This window comes from Anolis sagrei, chromosome 5 (genome assembly GCF_037176765.1).
Source record: "Anolis sagrei isolate rAnoSag1 chromosome 5, rAnoSag1.mat, whole genome shotgun sequence".
In the NCBI taxonomy this organism is placed as follows: Eukaryota; Metazoa; Chordata; class Lepidosauria; order Squamata; family Dactyloidae; genus Anolis; species Anolis sagrei.
Window position 1 is genome coordinate 53,304,758 of NC_090025.1, and position 23,966 is coordinate 53,328,723.

Here is a 23,966-nt window from a genome sequence, read left to right on the forward strand (position 1 = left end):
CTGCTGTAGTAACATAATTGTCCCCTGTCACACTAGCTTTTGTCATTAATATATTGTTCAGTTTTCTTTTTCCATTATGCTACTCACAGTATCCCTCCCCAATGTGTGCATGTTCTATTTAAAGATGTACCTGCTAATATGCCAACTAATCATCATATATGTAATTGAACATATTTAGCAAAGCCTTTGCAACTTGAGTCCTTATGACACCAGCATTTTATTAATCTGTCTGCATCATTATAAAAAGAAAATTCAGTAATAGCTTTATCTTGCTTTATGGATTCTTTCATACTCAGGACTTTATTGCATGAGGAAAGTAAAATGGCATTGAATGAGGACCATCACGTTTGAGGACAGTCCCTAGGACACAATGCTGTGTCCATTCCGCTGCTGGTCTGCCTCCTCCCTGCGATTGACCTGTCTCCTGCTATTGACAGGCAAATCTCATTCAATAACTGCCAACCTGCCACATTCCCATTACCTAACTTGTGTAATGGGATTGTTTTGCTTCTGTCCTGGCATGCTAACACTGAAGTGCTATTAGGGGGCACCTCTCCCCCTCCCTCGCTATTCTCAAGCTGTTTATTTTTTTTTAATTTAGAGCAATATTTTGCTTTTTTCAAATTCCCATTGCTGGAGCTGCAAAATTGCTTTGAAATAATTATTTAAAAAATTACGCAGCAGAAGAAGTATAGGAAGGTGGGGTTAGGAGGGTATGCGGAAGTACAACCACAGGACCACGGATCATCGAATCGGTGCTAATGCGCAAGTGGAGAGAGGTGCGATAATGAGGGTGCTCATGCTGGTATGTAACTATTATTGGAAATTGTCTGACTGCCATGGAATAATGGCCATGCGATAAGGTCCTCAGTAATGTTTGTTTATTAAAGTCATTTTGTGAATATAATTCAGATAGAAATGATCTCAAAATGCTTTTTTCATGTTATTGCTTTTCTGACAGTCTAATGTGCATTAATAATATATTTCAAACAGGATTATCGAGTAAACATCTTCTTAAGACAAAAATGGAATGATCCTCGACTTAAACTTCCCACTGACTGGAAAGGATCAGAATCATTAACAGTGGATCCCACCATGTTTAAATGTCTGTGGAAGCCTGATCTATTCTTTGCCAATGAAAAGAATGCTAACTTCCATGATGTGACTCAAGAAAATATTCTTTTATTTATATTCCGTGATGGAGATGTTCTTGTCAGCATGAGGTACTTTTTACTTCCCACTGCAAACTATTAAGTACCAATTTAGAATAGATAAAAGTCACAGCTTGATTAACAAAGGCTGCATCTATATGGTGCAGTTTACTCTGCTGAATCTGGGCCCAGTGTCCAGACGGTCTAACCCATCCCTAAGCTGGCCCCTCCGCTTGTCCCCGTGTCGCTGCCGCCACTTCCTGCCAGCCATGTAGCTTCCTGTGAGGGCCTGGCCATCACCTTTTATGCCTGGTCAGAATGTGGCACCTGCACAATCAGCAAGGAAGGAATAGAATGAATCTCTTCCTTCTTGCTGGTCCATTCTGACACCAGCAAATGAGACCATGATGGTAAGGTGCTCAAAGTGAACTTCATGGCCAGCAATGAGCAGCCGTTGCGATACGGGAACAAACCATCCCCTTCCCCTGCACTGATCAGCACAGTGAAAGGGTGATGGCCGTGAAGTCCCAGGATACTCCAGAGTTTCCTGCAAACTCTGGAGTATTCCCCGACTTTGCCTAAAATAGGTCAAAGTCAGGTTAAGGGCAGAATACCTGTGATATTCACCAGAAGTCACCGGGCATCTTGGAGACAGCCAGCGCTGGATTCAGGGTGAGTCCAGATTTTTTTTTATTCGTGTAAATTATTCATTGTTTCTGTAGGTTTTGAAAAAACAGTAACAGCAAAGCAAATTAATGGTCAAACTATAGGATATGTCCTGGACATAATATGAAACTAAATTTTTCCTTATTATTCCAAAATCAAAAGAAATGTCAATCCAGACTGTGACCACTATTTGTAAATGTAATAGATTGAAAATGTTTTTAAAATTAAAAAGAAAATTCAGTTAAACCAGATGATTTTGTTCTGTCCTGATTTTAAAATCTCTACACAATGTCACCTATTCCAATTTTTTTACTAGAAATGGGCAAGAAACTTTGAATTTTTTGCATATGCATTCATTGATCCCAGTCTGGATTGGCTCTGTATATTTTTAGTTTATTTTAAAGTGATCATTAGGCGCATTCTATGGCTTGTATCCAATAATATTATTATGCTAATGGCTGTACACTTTCAGAGTTTGTACAAGGATTGCATTTGTACAAAACTCATTGCAAAAAACTGGTTGTTCAATACCTTAGCCAATTGCTTTGCATAGGCAGTTGAACAGATATAGGCCAGTGCATCTGCATTAGTGTAGACTTTCACTCTACTTACATTATGTTGGATTTAGGCTTATGTGTTACTTGATAGAACGTGTGTTGTGACCCTCAGATTTTCACTTTATGTGGGTTTTATGGCAAAGTGAGGATTTGAACTCTGTTCTTTCAATCCTAATCCAACACCCAAGCCAGCATACCACACTAGCAATACAGCTTTTCCAATCAAAATGTGAACTAAAAATTGAGAAGTACATACACAACAATCATATATTTGTGAAAAACACATTGTACCAGGAACAGTTTTTTGCATAATATTAAATGGCATTGCATTAAAATAGGAGACGTGCATAAAATGCATGCTAATGCTAGTACAATAGAAGCATTCTGACTTAGATGAGATATGGAACTGTTGCCATATTTTTTGCAATGGAATCTTTTGAATGAGTTCTCTTTAAGGATCTAAATGTACAATACATGTTTTTAAAAAGCACTTAAAATGTTTATGCACATAATACTTTTTTCTTCTGAAAAAATCTGAAAAAATAATTTAGATAATCTCAGTATTCATGATTTTGATTATAAAACCAGTGTTGTGAAATCATAATGGATATTATTAATTACAATGTAATTCTAAAATTGCAGCTGATGTGGCTTTTCTGTGGGAAACAGATAAATCATGATTTAGTGTTCTAAGAACATTATAGATATTTCCGTATATACAAAAAATAGTATGAGGTGTCCATCTAGCATCATTCAAAGCAGCATTAGAAAGCACATTGCCACCCCAGAGGCTGATGAACTGCAACCCACAACATCCTCACCATTGATTATGAAGCAAGAAAGAATGTAAGCTACACATCAACAACGTCTTGAGGGCAGCATTATTCCTGCCCCTGATATAAAGACCTGGGGCTTAACTACACTGTTTCCAAGCCACTAATTGAACCAGAGGTTGCTCCTGATTGTCCAAATGACCAAACTGGTCCACTGTTCACATGGTCTGGTGCTAATAATAATAATAATAATAATAATAATAATAATAATAAATTTCTTTGTTACCTGCCTCTCCTCACAGCTTAATGTGAAATACAACATGGTTAAAATACACAGATAAATATATAATACTTTAAAATGCATATGTTAAAATGATACTAATACTATTAAATGTAAGTTAACATTCACAGCTTAAAATTGCATGGGTAGATTTCTGCCAGAAGAGAGAGATCTTCAGTTGTGTCTTGAATTCTGACAGCTACCATAGTTTAGCTGTTGGATTTATTTAGCTACCATACCCTTCTCACCCCAAAGGGAATTCAAGTCAGCTTTACACATAGACAACAATTCAATGCCAAAAAACAGCATACAATTAAAATAAACATTTAAATTAAATTTTCCTTGTGCTCAGTAGTGTGGGGGAAAGGGATGGATCAGGCCCATGTCACCCTTCTGTCAATGTGGCAGATGGCTTCAGAGCTCCAGAAAGCTCCTAACTATCACCAAATGCCTCTGCTGACATCAACAAAGGTTCCTATGCCACTAGGGAAAAGGAGGAGGGATCAACAGATTTCAGTAATGATTCGGAAGCATAAATGGGAACATTCAAGGTAAAGTGAAAAGTCTAGCAGGGCCAAACCAGTTTTGTCCCCACTGGATAGTTTGGACTTTCCCTGTTATACTTTCCCAGTTATACTGTGGGATGGAGATAGGTGGGCAGCTGGAGAATTGTTACTCCATACCAAACTCAGATTAAGTGGCACGTGTCGGTGCCCTCCTGTTCCAAAGAAGAGACTTGGGATTAATCGGAGGAAGAGGGACTCACCACAAAAATTACAAATATCCTTTGGTACATTAATGAAAAAAAATTGCAGTTATAATATAATATTTTAATGAAATAATATACAATAAACTCAGTCTACGTTTACCCTCCTTCAAAGCAATAGATTACAATGTAAACAAATATTTGGGACAATTAGGCAATATGATCCCTGGGGAAAATGGAGGAATGGAAATGCATTACCCAATTCAGTATCTAATTGATGATGGATAAATATCTCTAGTTCATCATTTTATTATTCATTTGTTTAGAAAATGTGGTTCTTTGAGGCTTTGTACAAATAAGAAAAAAATGTGGTTTACTGTTCAAATGTGAGTACTGTGAAACTTGCACATATTATCAGGATAATCGGGACTAACTTTCAATAATTATGAGACAAAGTACAAAATTGAGTTTCAGAAAGATTAATTTTTAGATAGTTGGAAATGGATTTGGAAACATGTATTGTACCTTCGTAACATTGTGCCAGAATTTAAGAGAACATTTTTATAAACAACAGTATGGAAGATATCTATTTCACCTAAAGTTGAATAATTTTTTCATAAGTTACTGATAATTGTTGGAAAAGTGTGGCAGCAGATACATATATTTGTTATGCATTTTGGTCATGTTTGTTGCCAAGAAAATATGGGCTTTCTATTGAAAGTTGGAAGAAATTGAAAATATGACGTTATTTTTTGCTATTGGTTCCTTAATAATATTATTTTGTTTGGAAAATGGATAGTGGGACCAGCAAATGTAAAAAATAACAACTCTTCAAATGTGCATTTCTAATAGGTGGACAATATTATTCTCTATGCAGAAGTTATGGAACATGGCTTATATGGTAAAACCGATTAATTTAATTAGAAAGTAAACAAAACCATCATTTAATGTTGTCCTATTTATACATAATTGGAACAGTAATGGGTAATTATAAAATCAATCCATAAATGATTTTGTGTATAATATACCTATTAAAATATTGATTAAAACTAGCTATCAGTTTGTCTACTACAATAAAAAGGAAAAAAAGAAATGTGTACGTAGTTTTACACTGGTTTTTAAAATTAAAATTCCCAAACTATCAAAACAAATATGAAGGGAATATAAACTTAAAATGAGAAATGAAGATAAATAGACCTGTTTCTGCATTTGATATTATTTATTTTTAACTACTGTTATGTGTCCAGTGTTTTGTTCTTTAATCTGTTGTTCACTGCCTCGATCCGTAGGAAGAAGCAGGTAAAGAATTATCATCACAATTATGATCATCTAACAAGTTATAAATATTCATTATTAAAAGTAATAGTAATGCACAAAATTTCAGTAGAGTGATCTAATGAGCAATGGATTTCTATGTCTTACAATGCTGAAATCAAACTGCGATTTTCCTGCTTCTTGGCAGGGGGTTGGACTGGATGGCCCAAGAGGTCTCTTTCAACTCTATGATTCTATGACTCTACTCAATCCTTACTGTGAATCAGAACTTTATACAGATCTAGATTATACGAAATTAATGGCTTTACATGCTTTTGGTTTATATTTCCAGATTGTCCATTACTCTGTCATGCCCATTGGACCTGACCTTGTTTCCTATGGATACACAACGCTGCAAGATGCAGTTGGAGAGTTGTATGTAAATCAGAATGTGCTTAAAAATAGTTACTATTTGTTGTGGCTGGAAATAGGTCAAGAGAATGTAGTACGCCCTACTATGGAATTCATAAAATCACTTTCATTGGTCTCTCTTTTATAGTTCTCTATGTTAATACCTCCCCCTCCAACATTCTCATGTTATGGTTTCTCATTTGTAGTGTGCAACTTCCATCTTTTTATTAACTTTCAAGTCGACATATAATATGTCTGTTGAGAATGAAACCATTACACTTAATGAGGAAAAGTTCAACCCCCCCCCCCTATTGTTCACACATTTATTCTACTTTGAAAATTTGTCACCAGAACACAATTGGAGGTTTTTCAAAAGAAACCATGAAAACTCTGTTAATCCTCATGCAGGAAACTGGAAGAGTTTTGGAGGAGAAGAAATTGGGACGGCAGGGTGGACTCCTCCCTATATGGAGGAGTCACAATTCATTTCAGACATAACTTATTTACTCATAATGAAAAGAAGGGCAGTTGTACACTACATATTTATTATAAGAAGTGTTTTGAACCTAAGAGTGTGATCCTCTTATACTTACCCAGGTGTAGTGGGTTGCCCTTGCTCTCGAGGAGCTCTCTGGAGCAACACTTCAGAGGATAGCCTTAAGGAACAGGGACATTTATATGGAAAAAGGTGGCATTTGAGCTACCATGTAGATCCTGTGCTCTGAAACAAATTGTAGGTCTGTGGAGAGATTTCTACATCAGTGAAATATGACAGGGAAACTAGTAAGCACCCAAGAAGCAAGACACCAAGTTTTCAGATAAACAGTAAAAAAGGAAACTCTATGTTTGGTTATTGCATTTTTATTTCTGTCTCTCACCCTTCCACCTCCCACACATAGTTGGTTACACTACTGATGATTTACGATTTATCTGGCAATCTGGTGATCCTGTTCAGCTAGAGAAAATTGCTCTACCCCAGTTTGACATCAAGAAAGAAGATATTGAATATGGCAACTGTACAAAGTACTACCAAGGGACTGGTATGTCATTTCATTCATTTTTATGAGTTTGGCTACATGGTCAAACTGTGTGATCGTCAGTCATGTACTAGCTTTTAGACTTTGGAAAGATTCTGGTTCACACACTGATTTTTAAATCATAATTTTTAGGGTAATGACAGAGTGGTGGAAAAGATGAACACACTATAATGAGATTGATTTGAAGGAAAAAGCTTGGTTTTTATGTTTTTGAAACTGTGTTTCATATTTAAAAGATTTTTTGGGGGCTACATCCAGTTTTTGGTATCAACTAGAGTAGACCTAGTGAATCAATGAGACTTACATAAATGATAAATTAACACTTCAATGGTCCTAACCTAGTTAGAACTAACAATTGGATTTAAAACATAGTATTTTTAGTAGGCAGTTCCTATAATGTTTATTTATGTCTCAGATTGTTTGTGACTAGATTATTAAATGTGTTTACTGGAACTGGGATTATCTTTGCTTACTTACTTACTCAGGCGATCCCTCATTGTCAGGGTATGATGACCTTCCAAGTGTAGTGTCTTGGTGGTGGATATGTAGGTGACTGTAGAGCCCTATTCTTGACAGTGAGGACATTGGTTTCCATGTGGAAGGCAGTCCTTCCTCTTGGCATGTTTCTCCCTTCGTGCCTCTTTATTGTGTATACCATTGGCAGTTTGGTTTTGAGAATTTATCCTATAGGAATAAAGAAGGAGTTAATCCAGCTTTCATAGAATAGTGCAACTACAGTTTTGAGTTTAAGTTTTGTGAATTTGATTATTTATGGATTTGATCCAGTGGATGTTGGCCACAGATTTGCATAGGAGGATTTAGACATACCTAAAGGATTTAGACATCACATTAGCTTTGGGATCTGTCATAGGACACTTCCAGGATGGCATCTGATTGAGCCTATCACATGGTGGGGCTTTCATAGAACAGAGCCCAGACAACACAGGAGGATTCCTATGTTGTCATTTGTTAGAATGGGGCCAGCATGGGGGGAAGCTGGGTGGCAATGTTTTCCTCCGTGTGATTCAGAAGGTGACAATGTGGGTGATGGTCTTCCCCTCTGCCCACAGATTTGCCATGCTGCCCAGTGAATCCCCCCATTGTTGCCTGCATTAGGGACTTCCATGTGATGAGGTCCTTAGAGAGCTGTAATCTCAGGTTTAAAAAAATCTACATTTTCTATTTTCATTTTTTCCATTTTTGTTGGGGTGATAAGGCTATCAAATGTGGTGTGGGTTTATTGAACCAAAATAGAGTTAAATAGAGTTAAATGCCTGTTCACACAAAGGGCAATTAAAAAACAGCGTATGTAAGATCTGTAAGAAAAAGGACATTTGGGATAGTGAGACCACCTTTGTGTTGTATTCTCCATAGAGCTGTGCCAACACTCAAGATTAGTCTCTAGTTAAATAAATTGTGCTAATAAGGATACTGCAGGCTAATTTTAATATGGTTGTGATATTTTTTTCAATTATGCATTTTGTGTAGTTCTAATTGGTTTGCAGATACACTGTTTGATCCAACTATAGTAGACTCTCTGAATGAATAGAGTACGTTAAGTCAAAACCTGTGTAAGTCCTGATTATTCCTTGGGTTTTAGTACTAAATTTAGCCCTTTATGTATTGTTATTTGTACATGTGAGGAATTGTGTTTGTCATGGATAAAAATGGTCTATATACACACACATACCATATTTCCTTCCACTAGAAACACACACACACACATTGTTATTATTGAAAGAAAAAACTTGATATATGTGCCCACTCTGAATGCTCTGCTTAGAGAGAAAATTGCAAATAAATGTGGGTTGTAACACATTTATTTGATCACATTTTCTTTCACCATCCATTCTATGCCTGATAGTGTGCTCTACTTAAAATTACATGCCAAGAAAATACAAAATACCACACTCAAACAAATATGGTACAGCTTATCCTAGACTGTTACTAGACTGCTGTAGATATTTCTGAAGTTCACTGTTATTACAGGATTAGCTTAATGAACCATAGAGGTGGACGTCACAATCATCATGGACGGATCATGATGGGATATGTGAGAGGGGGCAAAGTAGTAAGTGTCTCATCACAGCATCTGGAAGAGACAGTTTATGACTCAAGCTCACTGTAACACGTCATTAGTTTACGCATTAGTTAATTGCAAGGATTCATCATCAGTTAATGGTCTCTGTACAACTGATTTGCACAAATAGCAGAATCCAGACTATCACAGGAGTATCCTGAATATACATGGAGTAACAAATTATTATTATTATTTTGAATATATGTAAAATGGCATTAAGTTATTTTCTTTAGCTACCTCAGGTTCTGAGCACTCAAGAAACAAAGGTATGGTTTAATTCATTTAAATATTCCAGTTGCAATGTTTTGTTTTTTAATATATATTTTATTGAACTTTTACTACAAGAGTGGGGGGCAGGGGGGAAAGGGAAGGAGAAAAAAAATTAAAAATGGGGATAGTTATTTTATTATTGACTAGTTACACCTTTACCAAAAATCTAATATGTCACAAGGAGAAGACCAAAAAGGTGAGGATGGGGAATTCTTTTACAAAGTTGTCATTGTTACAACTGAGTATTCATCTGCATTTCTTTAACATACATTCTGTATAATATTGAGGATTCTAACAATTTTAATTTTCAGTCCATTGACTGTGTCTTCTTGTATATTCTCACTTTGTCTCCTGGTCTTAATATATTCTTTTCCAGTTCTTCTTCAGTGAAAGTTGATATTATTTTTTCATAACAGGTTATTTCACATTATTTTTTTTACTTATATTAAGAAAATTCTACAATTTTCATTTAAATTGTTAGTAGATTAGTATTTATATTATTTTATCATTGATATGTTTTCTCTCCTTTTATATTACATTAAATCCATATAATTCTACATAACCAAGTCATTTTATAGCCCATCTCAATCTTGTTAGTTAATGTTGTTTCACAAAATTTCTTGAATTTTGGGTAGGGGTACTAAGCACAAGCATATACATACAACACTAATAGTAGCAATATTTTCCATCTACAACTCTTGAAGTCTTGTTTTTGATTTAACTGTGATCCTTCCGTTTAGTTTATGCCATTTCACAAAATTACTTAAATGTGGGGTGGGTACTGAGTACAAAATTCAGTTTATATATATATAGTATTCTAATTGCAATGTTAATTCAATTGAACTAGTATTCTCTGTTGCATGATGCTGCTGCTTTTGACAGTGAAACCTTTCATCTTGGTTGGATTATAAATCAGATATGAAAGTCTGGAATACAATGAATATTGGCAGTTGTAAATAAGTGTTCATCTTTTCCCTACTTCTGATCTTAAATTTAACAGAATTATTACCCAGGTATTCAGTGGTATTCATTTGATACCACTGAAAATATGCCTATGTCCGAGAGAAAACCTGGATAAAGACCATACTAATAGTAGAGTGTATGAGAGTGACGTTGTATTCTGTTTTTCCCTGGCTAGCTTTGTATTTAACAGGGAAAGAAGTGGGAAATGAAAGAGAGGGGGGAGGGGGGAGGGATGTAGTTATAATGAAACAGCCAGCTGGCCTCCCTTAATGTAAAATTTACATTCTTTATGTTGTGACTAGGAATGCTATGCTTTCTATTTGGGAGATAATCTGAAGACATTTAGTCAGAGCAGGAGTGAATTTCTGACCTAACACAAACAGCTGAACACATAAAAGTAATATATAGAATGGAAAATGAAATAAGAATTTTACAATCTGTGGAATCCGTTTATAAATGGCATAGAAAGTATTCCACTGGCTAAAGATCATAAAAAGAGGAGAATCAAATAACCAGAATGTGAATGTCTTTAGTAAATTAATTGCATAATTACTTGCTTTTTATTGGGTTGCATTTTACATTTGGTCTTTATAGTACTTCTTTCATTTAAAATCATAAGCTATCAAATTTATTCAGGTTTTATTCTACTTTTATGAGTTACATACTGTGTTGTGCAGGGAGGCTGATTAAAGAGCACTCATATGCTCACTGTATGCAGTGACATAAGAAATCTTAGATCTTAAGCAATTGCACTTGTACGTGAGTCAAAATCTTACAGGTGCATTGTGGGAAACACAGTAGCTATAGTTTCATATGAACCATTTTTTCTTTTTAAAAATTGAGATTTATGTGTTTCTATTCTTTCTCTCTAAAACACAGTTTAGAAATCATTCCATAGATATCAATAACACAAAATTGCAAAAGAGCCAGTTTGTTATGTTGGCTACAATACATCAGAGCTGAGAAAAACTTAGTTTTTGGACTACAATCCTCAGAATCTCCAACCGATGCAGAAGTAACTTTTTCAAGTTCCAAGTATCAATATTATGCCTTACATGCATACTATTCAACATCTAATGAGAGGTATCCATATATGGAAATAGATCTAGGATGGATCCAGACAGCCTTTTATACCACAAGCATCCACGTTATAAAAAAACACAGATGTTTGTGGGAGGCAGTCTGCACCCATCCCAGAAAGCGCGCACTTCAAAGAAATGTGTTCAGGAATAAATCCACTCTCTTCAATTGGACTTATTTCTGGGAAAGTTTGTATAAAATTGGGCCTAAAGTTTTTATATCTGAGATGCGGTGACTTGTTAAAACTTAAGTACTTAAACATGTTTATTTCTCCAAAGGTTATTACACATGTGTAGAAGTGATCTTCACTTTAAGAAGACAAGTTGGCTTTTACATGATGGGGGTCTATGCTCCCACACTGCTAATTGTCGTGCTTTCATGGTTGTCATTTTGGATCAATCCTGATGCAAGTGCTGCAAGAGTGCCTCTTGGTAACCTATATTTCCACATGCTGTCAGAACCACTGAATGCCACTTGTCCTTTTGGAATTACTTCAGTAGCAAGACATTTCATTGGTTACTGAAGGCAACTACACTATCATGGCATGCTCTTCATTCTCATCCCAGTCTTCTCTTTTTCAGTCCCATACATGTCTCCACTTTTAAAAAGACAAGAACTGTAGCCTATAAGCAGGTTGTTCCTGTATCTGTTTACTAAATCATCACTGACCTGTGTGAGTGCAACTGTGAGTAGAAGTTTAGAAGAGATATAAAATATGGCATGGTGGTTAGATTAAATCATTAGTTATCCATGGAAAGAAGAAAATAAGTCTCCAAAAGTTGCTGGTATGAAGTGCTCGGATGATGAAATGCTGTGTTATGCCATCCATTTTGGGAATACAGGTAAGACACTTCCTAGACTCTACCAAGGCAGTAATCAGATTTTAGCCTGGTCCTGAAATTACGTGCATATCAGCACAGCTGGACCTCCAAGGGGGTCCTATACCAGGGCACTATGGCCAAGAAATGGGGGAACATCTAAGGGGAAGGAGGTGCACAATCTTTGAATAAAATGTTGACATATCCATGGGCTCCCAAGCTACCACACCAGATGAAACATCAGGCAGCATAGCACATACTTCTTTTAGAAAAGGACCGGCCCAAGAAACCTCATTATCTAAAGTGGATAACAAGTTGATGAACTGGCAGCTGCACCTCTCTTCCTTCTGGAAGGACAACATTTGCCACACCAGAAAGCATTAGGTTAAATAAAGGAGCATTCAGGGCCATACAAAGCAGTGGAAATTATGCGTTTGCCTGGGGTGTCCAAACAATACACACAGGGTAATGTAGAGTAACCAGGGATAAACCCTTTAATCTGTTTTATACCTATGTACCTGTAAAGATCTGGGTGTTTCTTGAATTTTCAGGTATGTGGTCCACAATCCCAGGTGGCATCTCTACAGCCATCCCACACTCCCCAGGCTCAGGAAGTCAAAGGAGGTGGGATGGCAGTGCCACCCTTCTCTCCCTGCCTCCTGTTTCATCCTCAAACTGAGCAGTGATGATGCAACAGAACTTGGAGAGGAGGGGAAAGCTTCCATCTCCAAGCTCTGTTGAATGAGGCGGAGTTTTTCTCTTTTTTTTCCATGCCAGGAGCGACTTGAGAAACGGCAAGTCACTTCTGGTGTGAGAGAACTGGCCATCTGCAAGGACATTGCCCAGGGGCTGCCTGGATGTTTTGATGTTTTCCCATCCTTGTGGGAGGCTTCTCTCATGTTCCGACAAGGGGAGCTGGAGCTGACAGAGGGAGCTTATCCACGCTCTCCCTGGATTCGAACCTCCGACCTGTTAGTCTTCAATCCTGTCAGCACAAGGGTTTAGCCCATTGTGGCCTCATAACGCAGCATGAGCTAGCATTTTTATTGACAGTTTGTGCCACATTTTGTCCTGAGTGGAAACAGCCACAATTTTCCCTTCCATGACATTGTATCCAAGTGTCTGCTGCCTGAAGTGACTGATTACATTGCCCAATGGGAGGACCGGCTCTATCTGCAGTGAGCAGCAAGGCAGGTCCTGATCTTTTACATGGTTGCAGCCAAAGGAGCCATGTGATTATCACCTGTTAATCATTGGCAATGCCATGAATTTCATAGGATTTTCTTAGAAAAATAATATGTGAAGACATTTTGTCAGTTCCTTCCTGGGAAATACAGTGTACAATGCCTGTTAGTTTTTGTGATCTGTCATTCAAGTGCTAATCAGATCTGTCCTTGCTTGTCTTTCAGGATCAGAAAAGTTCTGGCAATTTTAGGGTATTTAGTCAATTACATACCACCCCTTTAATTCCAATACGATCAGTCTTTAATTCCAATACGATCAGTAGCATGTAGGCTTCTTCTGATGCCATCATGCTGTTCGTTTTTGAGCATCCTTTTGAAACTTGTTTCCCATAACTTTCAGTCTGATTATGCATTTCCTTTCAAATATTGGTTATTTTCTATCACTCTGAGGCTGAACCTTTTGCCCTGTGTTCAAGATAAATAGAAGCTAGCAATAGCTTAAATGACCTTCATTGCCCTATTGAACAAAGCACTGAAAGCCAAGTCACACTCTTTTCAGTGAGAGGATTTTAGATGTTCAGAGTTAGCTTTCAAGTTTGAATAGCTACAAAGTTGAACATATATAAAGGCAAGGATCATGAAATGTTGACAAAAGGATCACAAATATTCTTATCTTAAAATAATTTTTTGAAAAAAATAGAATGGTTTAACTTATACTGATAGACCCTTCAGGCCCTTTTGTGATGTATAGAATTAGTAGAGCACATTCAGAATGATTTTATCCCTGTACTCACTATTACAGAACACAGTGATCCACCCATCTAGCACTTCATTGTCTCAGGCTCTTTCTTTGATACATAAAACTCCACTGAAGGTTTAAAAATTGTGGTGAGAACTGAGAGTAATCAACAAAAGGATAATGATGATGATGATGATGATCATGATCATGATGATCATGATGATTCAGGAACAATACAGCTATTTGTTGCTATAATTGCTGTCAGAAATATTATTATCAGTGGCAATAACCAGTTTCATATTTCATCTTGTATATCCATATTCATATCCTGGAAAATATATATGGTTTACCATCACATCCTGTTCCCTTTGAAAAAATACTGTCATTTAGAGTTTGGCTGCATAAATGCTTTGGGGATAGCAAAGGACAAAAAAAAGCAATGCAGAAAGATTCCCCTTGATTTCTCCATTTCCTTTTTCTTGTAGGCATCTTTTCTGTGCTCAGCTTGGCATCAGAATGCACTACCCTTGCAGCTGAACTCCCCAAAGTGTCTTATGTGAAGGCCTTAGATGTATGGCTGATTGCGTGCCTTCTCTTTGGGTTTGCTTCGCTGGTTGAGTATGCCGTGGTTCAAGTCATGCTGAACAATCCAAAGCAAATTGAATTAGAAAAGGCAAAGATTGCTAAAGCAGAGCAAGCAGAAGGGAAAGGTGGAAATGCAGCTAAAAAGAATACAGTGAATGGCACAGGTACCCCTGTGCACATCAGTACTTTACAGGTATGCACCTTTCTTGTGTTGTTGTTGTTATGATGCTGTGTCACTCTGTTTTCAGTCATTTCATGTCAAGTATGGGAGTATTGTTAAATATATGCTACATGAAGAGTTTTCCACAAACCATCCTTATCCAGACTCTCCAGATGTGCTACACTTTAGTTGCCAATGGCCATGCTGTCTAAAGGTAATGGAGATCAAAGTCCGACCGAAGCACCCACTGGCATCAATGAATGACTCTCAACCCTCCAAATTGAACTTGCCAAAAACCAACAGGCAACCATCATAAGTGCCTATGCACCAACACTAGATGCTGATGAAGACATCAAGGAAAAAATTTACTGTCTGCTGGACACCATTCTATCAGAGATACCTAAGGAGAACAAAATCATCCTCCTGGGAGACTTTAATGCAAGAGTTGGACAAGGCTTTGACCTGTGGTCAAGGACCATAGGAAAAGACGGGGTTGGAAACAGCAACTTGAGTGGCATCCTGCTTCTCACCAAATGTGCAGAACACAACCTTGTCATCACCAACACACTCTTCTGCCAGAAAAACAAGTTCAAGACATCATGGAAGCACCCCCGATCAAAGGATTGGCACCTCTTAGACTATGTAACCACACGTGCCAGAGACTGCCGTGATGTGCTTCTCACATGACAAGTGCTGACGACTGCTGGACAGACCACAGGCTAATCTGATCCATGATGGCTACCAAGATTGCCCCCAAGCACAGACTCCAAGGAAGAAAGACAAGGCACAAAATTAACACCCAAGCTCTTCAGGAGCCCTCCAAACCAGATCAAGAATAGGGCTCCACAGTCACCTATTGACCCACCACTAGTACACTGATCTTGTAATACTATCCTACTCGGACAACGAGGCTTCGCCTAACTAAGTAAGTACTTGGATACAGATGGTTCAAAATACATAAATATTCTCTTGTGATCCTGCAGTGAATTATTTCCAAACAAACAGTTGCAAGTTAAGGCTATTTGCTGAAAGCCCCTCCAAAACACATGCAAATACCAGAGGGAAAAGGAAAATGTGCCTTTGCAAAAACTCATAAAGTGCAACCATTAAAAATAGCCTTCTTCTCCCAAAATCAACAGCAGTATCAATGATACATATAGTGTAGGGTTAAGTAAAGGGTGGACAACTTAGGTGGGTGCAGAGGATAATTCTGTGCCCCTGGATCCTGGCACATCCCATATACCAGTGCTGCTTCTGCCACACTTTCATTAAAATTCTGTGACGCACAGGCAGATTTACTTCCAGATTCCCTGAAGTGGTTTTTCTTTCTAAAATAAGATTATTAGAGTGTTCCTTATTTTAGAAAAGAATGTCACTCTCAGAATCCTTCAATTTTCTTAAAGGAGGTAGCTGCTTCCGAATTGCTTTCAGTGCAAAAACATATCTTTTTGTACTACCATGCACCTGCAAATCAGTGGTATCCCTCAAACTTCATTGGTAACTCTTCTAGTAGCTGAAGTATGGTAGCTGGAAAGATGGCCTTATGGAGCTTGGAATTAAACTCTTTCATGCACTGGTTTCATTTTCACTTACTACTGAGACCTGCAATAAGATGGCTGAACCAGCAATATATTATACACATTGGGTACTATGCTGGGGGAAAGTTGAAATATAAATCAAATATCCCAAGCTATGAGCAGAACGCAACCCACCAAGCAGTCAATTGCCTCATTTGACTATAAATATTTCTAAGTCCCTGGTGGAACAGCTTGCTGACTGAAAGGTTGGTGGTTTGCATCCAGGGAGTAGGGTGAGCTCCCACTGTTAGCCCCAACTTCTGCCAAACTAGCAGTTCGAAAACATGCAAATCTGGTTAGATCAATAGGCACCACTTCGGTGGGAAGGTAATGGTGCTCCATGCAGTCATGCTGGCCACATGTCCTTGGAGGCGTCTACAGACAATGCTGGCTCTTCAGCTTAGAAATGGAGATGAGCACCACCCCCCAGGGTTGGACACAACTAGACTTACTGTCAATGGGAAACCATTGCCTTTACTTATTTCTAAGTCTAGACTGATCAGTAGCCAGATTATGATCTTATCCATATATCTCCATAGGCATCTCCAAATATCTGCACTTCTGAGCTTTCATATTATCTGGCTGTCTTCTCAGCGCCACTTTGGCTTGCTACTTTCTAGATCCTACCAAGAAACAAATTACTGTCTTGCACCCTCTAGTGATTCTTTGTGGCATCATCAGCATCTCCTACAAATAGTTGTAATCCTGAAAAGCATGGGCACAAGATGTGTTTCTCAATGGAAAAAAGCACTATATGTTTAACTGTTCAACTTGAATTAAGAATTAAATATGTCACATAAATGTGACAACTGCTGAAAACCATTCTGTTGTTTAAAATGAGGTGAACTCTTGCTGTCTGCTCGAGTTCATCCTCACAGCTCTAACAACTACATGGTTTTATTGCTACTACTGAAAATGTTCTTTTCTAGTTTGTCTAGCACACAGGAAAACAATGATTACATTGCTTTCAATGAAGGAATCTTTTTACATTTCTCTTAAATATGTAAGATCATTCAGAATTATGACTCTGTTTGAAGATATATGAACGTGAGAATTACTATACACACATATTCAACTAGTCTACAGATGTTTGATGCAAGATAATTGACTTTTGGGAGAACAAATTTTATCTTTACGCGCAACTGAGGATTGAGGCCAAATAATAAATCTCCCCTCCAATTTTACACATACCATGTATGTCTTCCCTTGATGCTCATCTGTTTAGTGGCCACCTTTGTAAAGAAAAGGCCGTTGCAAATATGAACATAGTAGATTCTATACAAGCTGGAACTGCAAAAGAAGATTAGTCCAGTTATACAGCTCAATAATAATGATATAAATATCTGTGATTGGCCACAACTCCCTTACTTCATTGACTCATTGCCTTTTTTTTCACCCAAGGAAAAACAATCCAAGCAATGATCGGGACTAGGGATGACCATAACTTCTCACAAAGACAACCATGCTCTTCCTTTGATCCCACAATTTCAGTTTAAATTATGGATTCCTCCTGGGATGCCTATGGAATCTGTTGTGTTCTGTTCTAGCACAACACCTAGGCTCACAAGAACACATGCACACAAAGTATATCTGAATATATCTGAAGGTCTTCTTCTGTAATTGATAAAAATATTGAGGCTTGTACCTATCATCATCTTTTTTCACAGTGAATTCTATACATTCCACAAATCAGTTGCAGTGTCCTGATGAATATTGCAGGAAAGAGTAATCATCACTGTGATAATACATCCAAAATGTTTTTACTGTTATATAAATTCTGTACTAGTGTTTCTTTCTATCATTACTTATTTTTGTTAACACGATGATAATATCTCAGTGGGGACAATTTTCTCATTCCTTTGCAACATTTCTTTGGAATGGTTTGCTAATAAATCTTTCAGGGGATGGAGAATATGTGGTTTTCCAGAATGTTCTGAGCTGCATTTTTTATCATTCATCACCATTGACTATGTAGTCCAACAACATCAGGAGGGCTATACCTTCTACACACTATATATGCCATATGCAAACTCTTCTTATACGGGTTGTTGTAGGTTTTTCAGGCTATATGGCCATGTTCTAGAAGCATTATCTCCTGATGTTTCACCTGCATCTATGGCAGGCATCCTCACAGGTTGTTAAGACCTCACAACCTCTGCCTGCCATAGATGCAGGTGAAACGTCAGGAGAGAATGCTTCTAGAACATGGTCATACAACCCGCAAAACCTACAACAACCCCAGTGATTCCAGCCATGAAAGCCTTCGACAATACTTCTCCTTATATGATCAGAAATATTACAATTTGAATTTTTGATTGATAAACTGCTTTCCCCCGGACATTTTAGTTTAGTCATTATATAGCATAAACAAAAATGTAATATATCCCTGAGAGCCAATCTGATGTTGGAATGTTGGAATGTTGGACGATGACTGTGGAGATCAGAGCTCAATTCCCTAATCAGTTATGGAAAGCCCCTGGGTGATCTTGTGCGAGTCATATGCACTTGGACCCGGAAAACCCTGTGATAGCTTTGCAATAGGGTCACCATAAGTCAGAAATGATTTGAAAAAAACACAACAATAACAACAAAAAATAAAAATAAAAAAGCATCCTAACAGGTTGAAAAGAAGCCTAGATATTAAGCACACATCTTAACTAATAAGTAGCAGTTACACAAAACTCAGTGGGTTTTAAAAAAATAAGAACAACCAAAAATCAGTATATGATGGGGTTCTCACTTTTTAATCTGCGAGTCCAGAAGCTACCAATCCAGACCTTTAGACTACTGTATCAATACAAGGAGGAAATGTATAGAAGAAAGGAAGTTCTAAACCTATTTTGAGATTATCTATATGGCTCTGTGTCTATATGTCCATCTACCCCTATTCAAAAGGGTTCAAACAACGACAAGAGCACAACAACCACCATAATGATTGCATGAAAATAGTTTCATTCAGAGCCTCTTGATGCTTTTGTTTTCAAACTCTTTTTCTATTTATTGTCAAAGGCTTTCATTTATTCATTTACTTATTTCAGACATTTATATCCCATCTTTCTCACCCCCATCTTTCTCAAATTAAAACATCCAATTAAAAAACGATAAATCCAAACCCAGAGTCATGCATGAATTCTATGCATGTATAAGGACTCTATCCCATGGTGGGGGGGGGGGGAGCATCATATTACCGTATCATTATGTCCTATAGCATTATAAAGGACATCCTTCTGTTTCTTGTTCCTCTTCACATGTGTTTTTTTTTTTGCCAGTTTTACCAAAATTATCCATTTTCAGATTTATCCCATGACTCCGTGTAGTGCCCACCCATCTCATTTATAAAAAAAAATTGGGGGGGAAAGCTTATGTGATTGTTGACTTTCCCCTCCGATCCCATTACTCTAGAATAGACCTAAGCAGCTGATCTTACATGATATTCCATTTGGAGGAAAACCTGACTTTTTCCTCCAATCCAACAACTTTGCAAGAGAGCCAAGCAGCTTATCTTACACCAGACCCCACTTGAGAGGAAACCTGACTTTAAAAATTACCATGCCAGGCTCATGAAGCAGAATTTTGGGAGAGAAATGTCAATGCTTACTACCCATCGCTGAAGTGATTCAACCTGGGCAAATTTGACAGCTCCTATCCCATGTGTTTTGGGGTGTTTTTTCCAGTTACATCCTGGTTCCCAAGTCCAAAACATGATCCCTGACTGCTCCCCCCCCCCCCCCCACCTCACTTTATTTGGATTAATTTAGACATTTCTCTGACAAAGCATGACAGGTGCTGAAGGAAGTTCCCCTGCATCATGGGAAGGGCTCTATCATAATTCATGTCCTTGATGGGTTCTAAGTATTTAGAAATGGGCAGGGACAGTGTGCGATAAAGTCCTACACTTGTCTTTCTGTTTGTCAGTCTGTTAATCGAAACCTTTAAAATGGTCTTGGAATAGCTACATAGGTTACCCAACCAAGGCAACACTTAATCAATACCCATATATTTCATCAATAGAAGTTGCTACACAATTTTCAGTCCCATGCCCACATTATGCGCAAGTTTGTCTATGGGTTTGCCAAAACATGAATAATTATGGCATGCTTCCTTCTCTCCAGATGGTCACCAATGGTCTTTCAGGTTTCATAATTGCAAGAAAGCAATGTTGACTGTCACTTCCATTTGGTCCTTTGCATTCTGAGTGTTGTAATAGATTTAAGGCTTTTTGTTTGTTTATTTGAATACAAGGATGGTTCTTTGGGTGCTTTTGAAGAAAAAGGTCACTTTTTTCAGAAACTGAATGAAGTTCCCACAACTATCTCCTCAGTCCTAGAGAAACAGTTCTGTAATTTACCAAGCTGGGATTTTGTGGTTATCTGATGCCTATTAAAATGTATAAATGACAATTATGGCATGTTTAAATCTTTTAGTCATATTTTTGTGCAAAAAAAAGTCCCAGCCAAGAGTAATGTTGCACAATAAATTAAAAGGAGGAAATATACTGCTAACCAGGAGATAATTACGGGCAGATTATACTGCTAACTTTAGTAAAATACACAGGATTTTGAGGTCACTGTCTCATCCATCTCATCTGATTATTTGTTGATGACTGAACTGTGTTTGCTGAAATAATAATGGCTTTGGCAGATGATAAATTGCCATCTGAAAATTATCACTCCTCTGTATACAACCAGTATAAAGGGAAATATCTATATTTTCAAACAATGGCTTTTGCTTCTAATATTGATTAGAAAGTGGTTATTTACATTGTTCATCATTGCTGTCCATACATATGGGTGTTTCTTTACTGTTTTTGATGTAGTCTGCAATTCAACATCTTTGACTTTTGCCCTACAACCATTTGTATTGTTAACAGTAATTGGCAGTTGAGCAGAGAGCTTGTGACTTCATTAGCATATCATTTTAATTACCTTTGCACTTTTAGAACTCTGGCTGTCCAATAATAATGAGTTAGGACAAACAAGCATGCTGTATTCAGCATGAAGGCCATGATGAATGAAATCTCTATCAAGTTGGGTGTATTTATTTCTTTATTTAAAGAGCTTATATAATGCCTTTCACCATATCCATCCTATAATGATTGATACTAAAAATTTGAAATAAAACAAGATATAAAGATATCTAATGCCAATAAATCAACGACACACTTAAATCTGGATTATAATATTGACTAAATATGTGACAGATTGGCATAGTTTGCTTTCTACCCAAAGAATAGAGCAAAAAAAAAAGTTGGGGTAACTAGGTTTCTGCTGTCATCAGTCTATGATGCAGTTCTAGCCATCAAATTATGTTATGTTTTGTCGAATGCTTTCATGGCCAGAATCACTGGGTTGTTTTAGGTTTTTTCGGGCTATATGGCCATGTTCTAGAGGCATTCTCTCCTGACATTTCGCCTGCATCTATGGCAAGCATCCTCACTATCTCTGATGATGCTTGCCATAGATGCAGGTGAAACGTCAGGAGAGAATGCCTCTAGAATATGGCCATATAGCCTGAAAAAACATACAACAAACCTTTGTTATGTTACTCTAAAAAGAAAAGTGCATTATATTAAAATAGCTCGGTAACTTGTGACTTCTAAAATATCTTCTTCTTTTTTTTGAAAAAAAAACCCAAGGTTGGAGAGACTCGATGTAAAAAAGTGTGTACGTCGAAATCTGACTTGAGATCCAACGATTTCAGCATTGTCGGAAGCTTGCCAAGAGATTTTGAACTGTCAAACTATGACTGTTATGGAAAGCCCATTGAAGTTAACAATGGGCTTGGGAAATCTCAGGCAAAGAACAATAAGAAGCCTCCTCCACCAAAACCTGTCATCCCATCAGCAGCAAAGCGGATTGATCTTTATGCAAGGGCACTGTTTCCATTTTGCTTCCTGTTCTTCAATGTCATATACTGGTCTGTATATTTATGATAAATCTTTTTTTTAAAAAAAAAAAGAGAGAAAAGAAGAAAATGTGTGCAATATATGCCATACCATTCCATCACGAAGGCCAGTCTGCAACAATTACTTGCATTTGCAAAGCAATATATTGCATATTAGATGCCATAAGCGATTGTAATTGGGGTGGGGGGGAAATGGCATCATGATTTTGAATGAAAGCATGACACTGCAATGTCTGTGCTTGAACCAACTGTTGTATATAAGTGTACAGCATACATCCTGCTTTAGGAATATATGAAGGATAACGCATACTACATTACTGAAGCTGGACAACACTCCCTATGAACATAACCAAGAGTCAAAGTGTTTCTGATAACGAAACTGATGTGCACGCCGAGTATCAGTAAGATCAATATTCTAGTGTATGTAGTATTTAAAAGTTCTCCTTATGACTTTCTAAGCCAAAACCCATCTTGTTCTTGTATAAAGTTAAATGGCACTGTGGAAGAACAAGCTGATGTTGTAATTAAAATTATGTAGAGTTTGTAAGTGGGCAAAGTCTATATTAAGCTGATCTTGTTTATGTGAAAAAATAAAGATCAGAGAATTAGTAGTTTTGCAAAAGCAGGTCATTTATTAAAATTTGAATTGCTGTGGGAAAATGTTATCAAATGTGATTATCATATGCATTGGTCTGAGACTGAAGATTTGTCGGCAATCTGCAAAGTCATTTATAGCACAATCTTAAGACTGGAGATAAGATGTCATCATACCCTTATGTGTGCTCAGTTTGGAATCAGAGAATAAAAACATGCAATCAGAAAGTAAAAGAAGGGTGTCAAAAAGACAAATGGTATCCCAGGAAACACTGCTATATCCAGCAAGCCAATCATAGATGGTACCATATCTAGAAACACCCAAAGTATTCTGAACAGCAGTGACATACTTGCGTCATCACATATATAACAGGAGTGTCCTCATACTATCAGCTACAAAGGGACAGACGGCAGTACTCCCACTGCTTCCACTCCCCAGATATCCCTCAAGGCAGGCAATGAACTCACTTTCTGGTCCTTGCAATCAATGTTTTGTAAACATGGTACCAAAAAAGACAGAGATAAATATCAAAAGAATCAATAAGGCAGGATATTTCCAGAAAACATGGGGAAGCCTGGTCAAATATGGATTCAACTAAACCTTGGAAATAATTAGTCAAAATGTTACTTGATACACTTAATTCATTAAAACCATCGACAATGATTTTAATAGAAGCATTATTTTAATTTTAAAAACCCATCAACAAAATATTTTTGAACAATGGTTAACATTTTATGTTAATTTTTTTCTGTTACTTTTGGGGTAATTCTGAAGTTTAGCCATTTGAGAAGATTTTTAGTAATATTAATTCTTTTTAATAATGCAGTAAATACATTATTGTAATAACAATGACTATAAGAACTTCATTGTATAATTTATCATAACATTTTAATGTTCACCAATTAATATTTTTAACAGTTCAATGCTAATGAATTCATATCAGTGCTAGGTTCCAAGCTCTGTTCTACAATTGCCAGTAGAGGAAGAGTCTTTAGCCAAGAGGCTGGGTGAGGGACCAGAGTACACAAGGAGAGCCAGAAATTGTGGCTCAATTGCATAGGGCAGATGCTCCAAGCTGAAGATAGCAAGCCCAGCCTGGATGGAAAATATCTTCCCCACATTCCACTATCAAAGAATGCTATTCAGTGGCAAAGGGAGTGAAAAAGAGTTCTGTAG

The 23,966-nt window shown here is 37.3% G+C and overlaps 1 protein-coding gene across 2 annotated transcripts in view; it reads left to right on the top strand.

Annotated features, from left to right (window-relative positions):
* The window catches only part of GLRB (glycine receptor beta), a 46,583-nt gene extending 23,780 nt beyond the window's left edge, over positions 1-22,803 (top strand). Inside the window, exons 5-10 of one of the 2 annotated variants that reach the window (XM_060778790.2) lie at positions 994-1,223; positions 5,740-5,822; positions 6,698-6,838; positions 11,507-11,659; positions 14,455-14,747; positions 21,927-22,803. In XM_060778790.2, the coding sequence (XP_060634773.2) occupies positions 994-1,223; positions 5,740-5,822; positions 6,698-6,838; positions 11,507-11,659; positions 14,455-14,747; positions 21,927-22,223 (1,197 nt within the window). In that variant the 3' untranslated portion in view covers positions 22,224-22,803. The remainder of the gene's footprint in view (positions 1-993; positions 1,224-5,739; positions 5,823-6,697; positions 6,839-11,506; positions 11,660-14,454; positions 14,748-21,926) is intronic. The other variant, XM_060778791.2, reaches the window with a different exon arrangement.
* The last annotated feature ends 1,163 nt before the right edge of the window (positions 22,804-23,966 follow it).